The sequence below is a fragment of the Poecile atricapillus genome, chromosome 2 (genome assembly GCF_030490865.1).
Source record: "Poecile atricapillus isolate bPoeAtr1 chromosome 2, bPoeAtr1.hap1, whole genome shotgun sequence".
In the NCBI taxonomy this organism is placed as follows: Eukaryota; Metazoa; Chordata; class Aves; order Passeriformes; family Paridae; genus Poecile; species Poecile atricapillus.
Genome location: NC_081250.1, coordinates 132,147,093 through 132,161,044, shown reverse-complemented (window position 1 = coordinate 132,161,044; position 13,952 = coordinate 132,147,093). Strand labels below are relative to the sequence as shown.

General features: G+C 38.1%; 1 protein-coding gene across 4 annotated transcripts in view; it reads right to left on the bottom strand.

The window, feature by feature from the left end:
- VPS13B (vacuolar protein sorting 13 homolog B) overlaps window positions 1-13,437 on the bottom strand; it is a 429,143-nt gene extending 415,706 nt beyond the window's left edge. For 3 of the 4 annotated variants that reach the window (XM_058833660.1, XM_058833663.1, XM_058833662.1), the window contains exons 1-3: window positions 13,265-13,431; window positions 12,361-12,538; window positions 4,700-4,843 (exon numbers count right to left, since the gene is read on the bottom strand). In XM_058833660.1, the coding sequence (XP_058689643.1) occupies window positions 4,700-4,843; window positions 12,361-12,507 (291 nt within the window). In that variant the 5' untranslated portion in view covers window positions 12,508-12,538; window positions 13,265-13,431. Of the gene's footprint in view, window positions 1-4,699; window positions 4,844-12,360; window positions 12,539-13,264 lie in introns of all 4 variants that reach the window. The other variant, XM_058833661.1, reaches the window with a different exon arrangement.
- Window positions 13,438-13,952: the final 515 nt, after the last annotated feature.

The window sequence follows — 13,952 nt, the reverse complement described above, 5'->3', positions numbered from 1 at the left end:
TAAGAACTACTTAAGAATTGCAGAATTACTGCAATCTAAAGCATCAGATGCTTTGCTTTTGAAGTCTATTAAAATGGTTAGTAGGAACAAAAATAGGCAAATTACACAGTCACTCTTGCGTGCCCTGCTAGTACATGTGAGTATTCATCCAGCTTTAAGCAAAGCTGCTCATCTCCTCCTCAGCCTCACATTTGAAATAACTGGAGAAAGACAACAAAGTGCCTGAATCAAATGCTGCAAAGCCATTTTTATCACCTGTTGCAGTCTACTACTTCCTCTATTGAAAGAGTAAGTTTATTAAGTGTTTTTGCAAGACATTTGTGGAGCATGACATTTATCCCTTAAAAGGATAAAATCCTTGAAAGAGAACGTCCTACCTAAAACACTTTTGTTCACATAAAGCAATTAATAGAAAACACAAGAACTCTTCAGACAGGAGTTCTTGACAGAAAATGGCACAAAACCCAACAAAAGACTCTGCCAAGCCTTCCTAAACCTTTGGAAAACACTAAATTACAGTCCGATTTGCACAAAGCAATTTGTTTCAATTTAAAATAATATGGAAAATTGTTCTCATTACTCATATATACACTAATTTGTATGCATGCACATAAAGAAACAAAATCCTCTTTTTTGTTACAGTACTTTATTAAAACACAAATAAGAGTACCATAAACTGGCTGCTTAAGAGGAATTTCATATTCATCCTTAACTTCATACGATTCAACATTAGCTGATAACATAGTTTGCTTACTAAACAGCAATTCTCAATATAATCTTCACCTTAAATTAAAACTCAGTATCAGATTTACTGAACTAAATATATTAGTATGGAAGTAAGCACCAAATGAAATTTATTTTAAAAATAAAGACCTTGAGCTTCCACATGAGCAAATAAAAAGTATAAAGGTGAGCCACTAAAGACTGTTAGTTAAGTCTTTTGACTTCAAGTTCTACTATATTTCTGCTGTCACATAACAACAGACTTACAGACTCAAATGGAAAAAACAGCACTGCTTGTCCATATAGCCACATTCAACTGAGCTGTTACAACCAGGCAAGGAAAAAGCACTCTGAAGCACTGCTTCAGATCTGGAGCTAGCTTAACCACCTAAGACTTTATATAACTATACTCTCATTAAACACAAGCCTTCTGTCTTCACCTTCAAAGTCCTTCATAATCTGTCAACACACCTTATCTCCCATCTCAATAATCTCTCAGTCAAGACCAATTTCTGCTTCCAGCATTCTTTGGTGGCAGTTTCTACCAGCTGTCAGGTAAGAATACGTCTGGTATTCTGACAGTCATGATTGTGGGCTGCTCTCCACTGCCTTCACAAAGTTATTCTATTCCTTCACAACTTTCTTTGTAATGCCTCATGAAAGGAGCAGTGCTCAGTCATCTGTATGCAGATCCAAACTGCTTGGTTTCCCTGTCCCCCTCCAAGTGCTTCAACATAACAGTCTTCCCCAGTTCCACAATTAATTACCCTTGGAGCACAGAGAACCCTCATATACATAAGCATATTTCTAGTGTACTGTGTTCTGTTTAAAGGCAAGGACTCAAATCTGAAGCAGTAATACAAATAGCACATTTCTCCTTGATCTCCTCATTTAAATCATCTCCAAGACAAAAAAAACCCACAGAATTAAAGGGTGAGCATGAAGAATAGTCTTGACCTTAGTTATAATTGCAGAAGGTGAAAAAAATAGACACAGGTTTACAGGCTTGTCCTTCCCAATTTGCACTGCCTGAATTTTAAGCCTCTGGTTTGGGCATGGAGATATCTTAGCACTGAGAGAGGAGAAGAAAGAGCAAAGAATTTCAAAAATATTTAAAAAAAATAATAATTTGTGTAGAAGAGAAAAGAGTTAACAACAGTCCAACAGGACAAAGGGAGAAAACCTCTTGGAGGAAAACCAGCAATCAACAGAGATTTTAAAAAGTGTTTTCAACTCTACATGAAGCCCAGAGATGTAATATACAGAGATAGGTAATAAGAATATAAAATACTGGAACTTTAACCACTTTCTAAAACAAAATTTAGCACTCATGGAGAACAGTGTCAGGACAGTTAATTACTTAAACACAAGTCAAGCAAACTTCAGAATCACATTAAAGTGTTAAAGAATAGATTTAAAAATCATACCAACATATTTGAGAACATTACAAATGCTCCTACTTAAAACTCAGTGCTGCAGAAGATTAATTCAAGAGCAAAAAATAATATCTAGGCACAGTTGCATTAGGCTGACAGACATGAAAAAGCTATGTGAAACACCTCACAGCCAAATTCTATCTCAAGTACTGACACTAACCAAAGTCATAACCAAAAGTGCACATACAAAGCAGGTTCAGTAGAACACCCCTTTATTCACTGCAAAGTTTATGCACTTCAGTTTAATTTTCTTGTAAAGTATCCACGTTTAACATTCGGGTTTTAGAAGTAATAATATCAGATGTAGAAAAGGAGAAAAAGCAAAAAAGCACAAAAGAAAAAGGGGGAAAGCAAAGACCTTCAAAATGTAAATACTAATACTACAGAATTCTGGATTTTGTATATCATTAAGTGAACTTACCACTTACACAACAGTTTGGCTTAGAAAAAGAATTTTTGCATAAAACTATTAGTTGAGCCATTACTGTCAAATCCAGACTTAGCTGAGGAGATGCTGCAATAGCATAAGCAAAAAAAAACTTACCTAAACTTACACTGACGCTGAACTAACAATGACACAGCATCACAGTAAAACACAAATATATAAAAGCACCTCAGGGAACCAATACTCTTCAAAAACAAGCAAACCCTGTCTTCCCTTTTTTATAAAATCTGTAGGGTTCACTGGACAATAGCTTCAAACAATGCCATGTATTTTAATCTTCATACACCTTCAATAGAAACATTGTTTGAAACAGCACCTTTCCAAAGAAAACACATCTCACTAAGTTGAGGTCAAGAACTTTATTTTTTGCTCAGGTGAAATTATGCCTGTGCTCATTAGAGGTGTCACCTGAGGAAGGAAATACAGGGTTAAGCCAATCAATTTGAGTACTAAACTAAGCTTTCTTGCTAATTATGCTCTTCACTGACATGAAGTTCTTGGCAGAACTGTTCCAACTGGAGCTAAAGTTGCTGAAAGTTCATTTTACTACCATTTTCCTCAGAAATATTTCATTTCGTTCATATTTTTTATTCACTGATTACAAGAAAAAAATTATGACAATTGGTTTTAGCCAAATACACTGCCATGCTTTAAATACTTTCAAATAGCAATTCAAAAAATAAAATTCAACCTGTCAACTTTTTAAATCATATCCTCAGAAAACAGCACAAAAGTGTTTTCATCCACATTCTTGTGAGTCAAAGATAATCCTTCTATGGCACAGACCCAAATTTTACCCTCCTGAGCATACATACCAATGAATAATTTGTTCAAATGTCAGTTGCAATTTTCAAAACTCTTTTCTTGCCTCTGAATCTTAAACATCTGTAACAAATACTTGTTTTGAGAGTGCTTTACATTCATGACACTTGACCTTTTGATGTATGCACCACAAAATTTAAGTTTCAAATACCACGAAAGCAGGAAACCTGATCATTTCAGCAGTAGCCATCTGCAAGGTCCAATATCAAATATTAGTTCTGGGTTGCACAAAGTCATGGGCTGCAAATGTTTTTCTGCAACTCATAATTAGTTGCAATTTGCTGCTTCCAAAAACACACTTCTCATGGAACATCTGGTCTCAAAAGCTTACCTTAACATTGGAAATGTACTTAATATCTGGCTGCTGGTGTGTATATATGCACATCCACATATGCACACAGATTAACTACAAAATGCAAGCATGTCCTCTGTGGGTGGCTAGGACCAGAGATTTCTACTTCAGCAAAAAAGCCTCTTAGCTATGTAACCATAAAAGAATATATCAAGAAATATCAAACAAGAGGAAAGTGTTTTCCCATGTTCTTGCTGCCTTGTCTAGTTATTGATGTTAAAAGTTAACAGCTCATCAAGCATACTCCCAAACACTTCAGTTTTTCACAAACTAATTTTTGTTTGCATGATCCTTATTGTAAGAGAAGCGCTGTTGAAATCAAAATGTGAACAAGGCTTCAAAAAAATTCAACAAGCAAAACAAACTTGTAAGCCTCTCTAGAATTAAAATACCATGCTGATTAAAAAAAATCCCACAAGTTCAACATTAACATAACCAAGTACTTTTGGTTAACTAAGTCAGACATATGACAAAAATTGAGGCACTGCATATTTCAGCTTCATTATGTCAGAAGGAAACTTTATCTGAGCCCATGAAAATGCCTAATGCACAAATTATTGTATGCAACTAAAATAAAAAAAACCTGAAGACTCTTATATACAAGAACTCTTCCAAGTACACTCAAGCATGCTATATGGTTCTTGAAATCCATTTCTTTCCCATCATAGGAAAAATTGGATAGAGCACTATTAACTTGCTTTCACATCTGCAAGAACACAGCTACAGTGAATAAAGAGTTTAAAAATAAGCATAAAGGAAGATAATAGCCATTACAATAAGAAAAATATTAACCTCTCAAAGAATAAAAAGTCCCAACTTCAGATGCCAGATTCCTCAGAAGACTTTCAACAAGGTGACCTATAGAAGCTCTTATTCTCATGAAGCTCATAATGTTGGAAAAGCATTCATCACATTTCTTACCTGAGCCCCATCCTTTAACTTCAAGATGCATTCCATTGTATTGATAGTGATGACAACTGGTTCTGATCCCAATTTCGTCCATGGCACATGAATCCGAAGCTCATGAATATGCCCGCTTAAAAAAGTAAACGGCAGCTTCAGCTCCTAATAACAACAAAGAACACAGAATTAACTACTGAAACATCAAAATTCCAGACACATTTACTCCAAATAGTAAAGTTCTATCACAAAACAAGTCAAAAGTTATTCTCCCTCCCCTAATCAGCAGTGCGCCTCAAGACTTGGCATTTGCCTTTATAATCACTTGCACAATTATGTCACAATTAGTCTGTTTGAAGGATTTGGATTACCATGTCCTTGATAATAAAACATAGTTTAAAACCACCTCTCTCTCACATGAAGCTATTGCAAAATGTTTTGCTATTCAAGGTACAAGTAGAAATAACATGAAGATAAATACTTACACTGATATGCAACCAGTATTACTGTGAAGAGCACAAATTTGGAATTAAACATTGACAATGCCACAGCAAGGCAATGTCTTTCGAAATATTTTAGTGCTTAAGAGTTTTAAGAGCTCAGTTCTCTTAAGACTGTCCCATTGTTGTCCCTTTCACATCTAACTGCTTAGTAAATATGAAGTTATTACATTTTTCATTGGCAAAACTAGACTCCTGCACAGCAAGGTCTAATGTAGATGTCTCACTGTCTTAAAAACTTGTACAAATCAGTCCAGAGCTTCTAACAAATGCCTGGGCACTCCATCCAGCACAGATTACAACTCTGCAGGACAGCCTCAGCGAACCAGCTGCTGCTTGCAGCAATTCAGAAGGAAATAGGGTGCCAAAGTTTAGATTAAAAGGACCCAATTAAGTAAATTGGTGTACATACAATACAAAGTGTTGCAATTTCCCAGTAGCTACAGGTGTTCTGCAAAAAATTAGTTCAACACTTAACCAACAGAAGGGTCACTTAACCAACAGAAGGCTAGAAAGCTGGTCTCAGGACTAGGAATCAAGATTTGGAATAATGAAAACAACTGCCTACTGTAAAATAAAGAAGCAATATTTGATATGTTAGAATTTTAAGTAAGCATTCTCGATACTAAGTATTCTTATGCTCAGGTTTCAGGGATGCTTCATCTTTTCACCTTTCTAGTCTCGTATTCTGATATTTTATTATCAAGTTTTAAAGCTTTAATAGAGAAAAAACAACCCATCTTCAAGCTGTGCATAGCCTGGTGCTTTCATCATCATCATGGATGCTGGGAACTACAGCTGTAGTACGTTCTCAGGTTGAGAAATAAGTGAAGCTAAGTCTCTTAGATGCAGGGAAGCAGTTTTGGCCAGCCTACAGTGACCACATAGTCAAACTGCTTGACCAAGTCTGGGCTGACTAGAAGGCAAAATATGTTATTAAGGGCATTCTTCAAATGCCTCTTACACACTGACAGGCTTGGGACTTCCACCTCCTGTAGGAAGCCTGTTCCAGTGTTTGACCACCCTCAGTAAGGAAATGCTTCCTAATGTCCAGTCTAAGCCTCCCCTGGTACAGCTCTGAACCATTCCCACATATCCTGTCCCTGAATAGCAGGGGGAAGAGCTCAGCACCTCCCTCTCCATGTCCCCTCCTCAGGAAGCTGTAGAGAGCTGTGAGCTCACCCCCCCGTCAGCTCCCTTTTCTCCAAATGGAACAAATCCATAGTCTTCAGTCCCTTCAAGTAGAACATTGCCTTCAACCCTTTCACCATCTTTGTTGCCTTCCTCTGGACACATTCTCATCCTTCACCCTCACTCTTCAGCTGTGGGGCCCAGAGCAGCACACAGAGCTCAAGGCGAGGCCGCAGCGAGGCTGTGCAGTGGGACAGTCACCTCTGTGACCGGCTGGTGATGCTGACTGATGCACCCCAGGAAGGGGTTTGTCCTCTGGGCTGCCAGGGTGCATTGCTGACTCCTTCTGAGTCTGCTGCTGACCAGCACACACAGGTTCTTGGCTGTATTTTGGTAAACTCAGGAACACAAACATTTGTTCAGGACTCCGGAATTATCCTGGCAAGCCAGGGCTTAAGAACCTTTGCCCCTTGGCTCAGCTTAGGTACATACATCTCATTCAACTCAGAATTCCCATGAATGAATAGATGTTACACAGAGAAGGTCCATGAAACTCAGAAATCAAGCAGGCAAGTTGCTAGGGAACTTCAGACAAACATCTATCAGTGGACCCAGAAAGCCTTGTTTCCTGCACTGCTTGACCCAGAACTATCCCTGCTGTACAGAACTTCTACATTAATAAAATCTGGGGACAAAGGCATTTTGCATTCACTACTTGATATGTATTATAAAGTCTTAAAGTATGCCTATACAATATTTCTGTGAAGCTAGCTCATGTAATTTTTTGCCTACATATATTGAAATAAATACATAAATACATATCATGAGAAATTCATGAATAATTAATATATAATCAAATCTTAGTGAGATGTTTTGAAAGCCCCCTAAGAAAGTTTTATTTCCTTAAGTAGTTACCATATCTTAAGTTCAGAGTTGAAATAACCACCATTTACACCTATGACAGGTTTGCATCTTGACAGAGTCTTTGGGATGCTTAGAGGCAAGTCAACTACTCTTACCAATACCTACACCATCACAGCAACAGCAGCTGCTAAGAGGAGCAATTTTAAGGAAGACTTTCCCCCATTCTGCAGCTGATACCTCCTAAATCTTTCTACTGGTACTATAAAATGTTTATCCTGTATCCAGGAGCTAAGAGTATTGTATGTTCACTGCTGAAAAAAATCTTCAAAAGAGGAAACTACACAAAATTACAGCTCTACATTTTTTTTTGCCAAGTACAGCTTTCAGTTTGTAAATTAGTTTTTGGGCCTTAATGAGTACGATCAATTAAGTTTAAAAAAACCATACCCATCTCATACTAAAAAATCTCAACTCCTTCTTCAGCCATGCTTACACAAAGTCACATCTAATTTCAAGTCCTCATTCTAAGAGTTGACAGTTTCAGACTTTCTCATTACAAGCTCAAAAAAAATTGTTAATTTGTTTTTACAAAGTGTATTTTCTTCATCTCATTCGCTACTACACTTCAGGATTTCAGCCAAAAGCCTCTCCTAAAAATTCAGCCCTAGGCTCACAAGCGACACAAATAACATTTTCATCCAGACAGTTTTAGTTAAGACACTGAAAAGCAAGTATCAGGCTGTTTAGTACAGATCTTTCTACATGACTAATCATACAATAAATTAAGTAGTGTCTTTTGTCCCAGAGCTTTTTTTTTGCAGGGGGGAGGATTTGGGACAGACATGAAGTGTGGCACAGAAATAAATTATAAAAAAACATGCAATCTAAAAATACATTAAAACATAAGAGACAATGCCTTCAGAGATCAAGGCAGCAAACTACCACTGTTAACAATAACAGAAATAAATTCTGGACTTGTAGATGTCCAAGTTTTTGTCACTCATCAATACCACAACGTCTACTTAGATCCTGACTTGTATTTACTTCAAAAGGCATTCTAGAAAAGCTGTTTTTCTACTATTTGCTGAATGGATTTAACACATTCTCACTTTTGTCTAGTTAACTGCAAGATATTGAAATAAACAGAAGTAGGAATTATTTCAAAATAAAGGTGATAAAAGCAAATGCACAACGTATTTAGAAGATAGTTATTTTTCAAAGGAAATTTAGATACAAATGTCATCTGACATTAAGGAAACCCATTGTCCTAGTTACAGCTAGGGCAATTAGAATAGAGCAATGCAGAGAACTCTGTTGTATTGTTCAGTAGACAATACAAATGTATGCCAAATTAAGTAACTTGTTCATAACACAACGTAACAAAACACATTTTTATTCCACCCTGTTTCCTATGCAATCTTTCTCTTTTCGTTAAGTACTGCTTAAAATTCTTACTATTTCTTCTATACCCATGACTGATTAGACTTCACATTTTAGATTTCTCATTTAATCATATGAATCTTTCACAAAAATATATATGACTAAAACCAAAATTCTGGGCTTGACCCTTAAATAACTGACTAACATGTAAGACTGCAGACTAGATGATAGTAATTCCCCTTTGCCTAACATCTCTCCTTGCCCTAAAACAGAAGACTACTCTAAAAGTTGGGGTGATAGGCAAGTAGCTGCTCTCCACATAATTTTTAACTCAAATATCTCTTCTTCACAGTCAAGCCTGTATTTCATAAGTAACCAGTGGCATGTAACAGAGATTTAAAATAAGGATATTTCAATGCTCCTATTTCCTTAAAACTATTTTAAGTACATTAGAATTTTTCATGTTTCTTTCTATACAACTTCCTTTCCTAGACCGGATAGGAAAGATCCACACTACAACAAAATTCAATAATCTTTAGATCAAGGTATCCTTTGTCTTCCAAAGACTACTTAATCTTTCCCTTCTGCATGTGCAAAACAGCTAAAATCTAATTATGGCAATATACACAATCAGCAAGAAGAGATCACAATGTACATTATCTTTTTGGCACCACTATGTCAACAGATAAACTACACGCAAGCTAGTTACCAAGTTCAGCAGTAGTTCTGTTACCTCTGGTACTATGGGGACTTCACACAAAACTTGACAAAAATTCTTGAAACGCTTTTCTTAAAAACATTATTTAACAAATTTCAAGTATTAGTTTCAACATTTTATAACAAATTACTTTCTTGAACTAGTTTTTGTACAATGTGCTTATTATTTACAGATGAAAAATTTCTGGGAATGTTTAGTCTTCTAGTAATTGAATCATTCAGGATAGGAAAAAATCAAAATTTTATTAGATTTAATCTTCAACTAAAGATAATTATTATAAAATCAACTGGCTATTCAGAGAGTGACACAATTATATGCAAAAGCTACACTGTACCTAGAAGATTCAAGTACAAACTAATATTTGACTTCTGTACTGGTTTGTACAAAAAAGGGTTAGAGAAGAAGGACAGACCCTAAGAGTTATTACAGTGACATTCAGCTTAGTTTAATGACAGCATAAAACTTAGACAAATATATGTAAAAAAAAAATGCAAAGTATTTTCAGGTTTCGTTGGAACATTCCCTTCACATAGAGTACATTTTCTATGTTAAGAACTGTATTTCATCTGATTTCAAGAGGTATTGGTTCCAACTTGGTCACAAAAATAAATTAAAATCTTCTATAAAACGAAGAGCAGTTTATGCTTTTTCTCATCTGCCCTTTGGGATTCTGTTTGGTGGCTCATAACAGCACAACGTGACGTGGGAGCACCAAGACCAGCTAAAGTGCATGGAGCAGAAGCACTCACACTTGTTCCCAAATCTGTTATAAAGTGCTTCATCCAGGTAGTTAGAATGCTAACATTCCCAAAAAGCCATGTATAACGCCACAGAAGATCTAATTCTCTGAAAATGTTTAAAGCTCTAGAGAAATAGATCCAGGAGAGGTGGATTTGTATCTAAGAACCTGAAGCATGAAATTAAAGCTGTATTCGTGTCAGATAAGGAGCAGGGAATCAGGATGGGGATCACAACCCAGGATAGAACAGTGTTACAAGAGCAGATCAGTTAAGAGGACTAACTTTGGGTATCATGAATCCATCCAGGAAGAGAACACAACTAAAATGATATATACTGGTAATTTTTAGAGACCACCTTTTCGAGGGAGCTCCTGCCAGCTGCAAGGGCTTTGGGACTTTGCATTACTACATACTGCCCACTCAAAGAGTTTTGCTGAGCAGAAATAAACAGCATCTCCTCCACAAAAAAAAAAAAACTAAAAGGAAAACACTCTAAATACAGTCTGTAGGTCCAGAAAAGCTCAGAAGAATAATAAGAGCCAAATGAAGATAACTACATTTCACAAACACCCAGCCAAATAATGTTATAACAATGAATCTGAGCTAAATTTGGCATCCATCACATATTCACATTCCCATTCAAACTGGGAAGTGATGAGCACAGGTACATACGGCAATATCTGCCACTACAAGAGAGATGACATTATCAGGTTGGGCTGGATATTTAGGAACATAGTTCACAGGCAGACAAAGATGAAGCAAGGGGTCATCAACCAGCAAACTGCAACTACTAGAAAGGGAACATCACCAATGAGAGCAGCAAAATCCTTATAGTGCCAGGCAACATAACAAGTTTGATATATCCATCCCAAATCATCATTTGTTCTTAGGACAAACTTCCTCTCTGCACAGGAGAGCACTGAAGTAGCTTACCCAGAGAGGAGCTTCTCACAAGACAGGAGAGTTCAAGACTCAGCTGAAGGAAAACACAAGTTGGTCTGACATAATGCTGGCAACAGCCCTGCTAAGAACAGGAGATTGGACTAGGTGACCTCCAGAACTCCTTTTTGATCAACCCTTCTTTGTACATACACATTTTAAAAGGCTGACAGGGGAACACATCAGCTACAGAACATCAGCTGTATGGACGAGATGCACCAATTAATAGACTTGAGAGAAAATACTGAGACTATGAAACACTTGAAGGAAGACATGTAAGGTTCTTTAAAAAGCGCAGGAAACAGGACAAGATCTCTTGCAAGATTGTCTCCTCTTCCAGAACAGGATCAAGATTCCTAATTAACCATATGTTAATTTCTTTCACATTTTAAAAGGCGTTCCCAATAGAGACATGCAGTCACTCCAGCCTATTCCAATACCTCATAATCCAACACATAAATGAGATTTCCTTTTATGTCTAACCTAAGTCTCCCAACATGCAATTTATTCAATTGCTTCTTCTCAGATCCAAATAATTCTTTCCCTCTCTTGTCTCACCTTATTTTAGTCAATATTAAAAACACATAACCTGTATATTTTATTCTTCTTTCAAGGGATGTATTGTCTAAATTCCCCATTCTTTGCAGCATTTCTCTCAGTTCTTTAACTTGGTTGGACTACATCTGGCCACAGGACTCCAGCTAAGCCCTGCTACTCCTTGCACAACAGAAAGCAGCATTACCAGTCTCACACACTCAAGTTTTCAACTCAGGTAAGTATAAAAGGAAACCATCCCTGTGCTAAGGCTTTACCAGTTCATATTGACAGCAGGCTCCAAATTCTGTATCTAGTGTTTTACTTGGTCAAGCTCCTTGTTTTAAGGCTAAGTTTTACTGACTCTCTGATTTAATCCACACAAACCAGATTATCAAATCTATTCCTCAATTATTCTTAAGTTTAGATACAACTGGAACAATGAAATCTGGAGTCAGAAAACAATACCAAGAGCACAACTGGGTTTAGTATGCATAATTAAAAAGAGATCCCACTTTACTTTGTGACCTTTCAACTTAGTTACTATATGTAATTAGTAAATATAACTGGAAAAGCAATTCAATTAATGTTCATACTGTAAAACAATAGTTACTGAAAGAAGAAACATGTCCACAAAAAAGCCTCTCTTCACACTCCATAACTTATAGAATGTGTAAAGAATTACAATTCATTGCTAAACAAATGGCATGAAATTAAAGCAAGAATAACTAAATGCAGGGAGAAAAAAATACTTGAATAAGAAGAAAACCAGCAAGCACTAAGCCATTACTTAGCTGTGCAGACCAATCTAAAATAATTCAGCCAACTTCTTTTATATCAAAGACATGGGCTGTAACTGCTATAAACTTAACATACCTGTTCAAGTACATCCAACTTTAATTCAAGTTTACTAAGCACAACATCTCCTCCCCAGAGTGACAACTGCAGATCTGAAGGCTTCAAGTTCTTTATGTAGCGATTCACATAACTCATCAAAATAGGAGTTACATAGGACTCCAGCATTCTGGAAGATCTCTGTATTACAGGTCAAGCACTAGGAAAAGAGAACAAAAAATTGAGATGTTAGTTATATATCTCCAGTCTAATTTTCAATAATGCAACACTCCCACTGTTTGAATGTATGAAAATAATTCTAAACATCATTAATAGTCAGAGGTTCATATAGTTACATATAAAGATAAAACATATAGAAAGATGCAAGCACATCTATTTTCATTTTTGAATTTTTATATTTACACACATATATATGTATATTCACATACACACCTGTATATATTCATATTAATATATATGTATATATATATATTTATTAGTAACTGACTTGTTCAAAAGAAAAGCCAACCAAACAAACGAAGAAACAGACAGAAAAGGTGATAGAGCAGTCCACCATGCTTTCACACAGCATTTAAGTGACAGGAAAACTCCCTTCTGGCCTCATCAGAAGGATAAACTTTGAAAACATGAAAAAAGGGTAATTTCTGACTGATAAGAGCCCACACTAAAATATCGCCTTAGATGCACCACGTCTGTCTCAGCACCGTGTACAAGACAACCCAGCCAGTTTCGTGTCAGCCTGAACTCCAAGAAACCAACATCCTTCGTGAACCGAGCTGAGGTTACGTTAAGGTCTGCCATCACTCCCATCCCTCTCCACATCCTTTCCCAAAGCCCCCTCGTCCTGATGAGACCCTTCCCCGTCCCGTCACCGCCGCGGCTTCACCCGGACCCCTCCACAAACCCGGGAACCCCGCGCCCGTACCTTCGGGACACATCCTCGCACGTCCCTCCCGCGGCCCCGCGCCCCCTCAGGGCCCCTTTACCTGGCCCTGCACAGCGCCCTGAGGCTCCGCGCCCACCCCGGGCCGGCCGGGCCGCGGGAGCGCCGCACACGCAGCGCCTCCGGCAGCGCCTCCCGCCCCGGCTCCACCGGCCGCTTCCGGGTTTTCCGGCGCATGCGCGAGCGTTTGGCGCGAGCACGGGGCGGGGCAGGCGGTGGCGCTGAGGGCGGTGGAGGTCACGTGCCCGCGGGGCGGGGTTTCCCCGGTATCCCCGTGAGGCGGAAGAAGGGCGGGGCTCGTGTGACGGATCCCAGAGATGCGCGATGGGTGGGGTTGGAGAAGGACTCCAAGGTCATCTAGTCCGGCCTGTGAGCGAACAGCGCCGTATCAACTATACCATGGCACTGAGTTCCTCGTGCAGTAGTTACCTAAACACCCCCAGGGACGATGCTTGCACCACCTCCCTGGGAAGTCAATTCCAGTTTCTAATCACCCTTTACGTGAAGAAATTTCTTCTAACATCCAGAACATCCTCTGTCACAGCTTGAGTCTATATCTTCATGTTCTCTCCATTTTTATCTGGGAGGAGGCGCCAATTCCCATCGGGCTACAGCATCCTTTCAGACAGCTGTAGGGAGCGATAAGGTCATCCCTGAGCTTCCTTTTCTC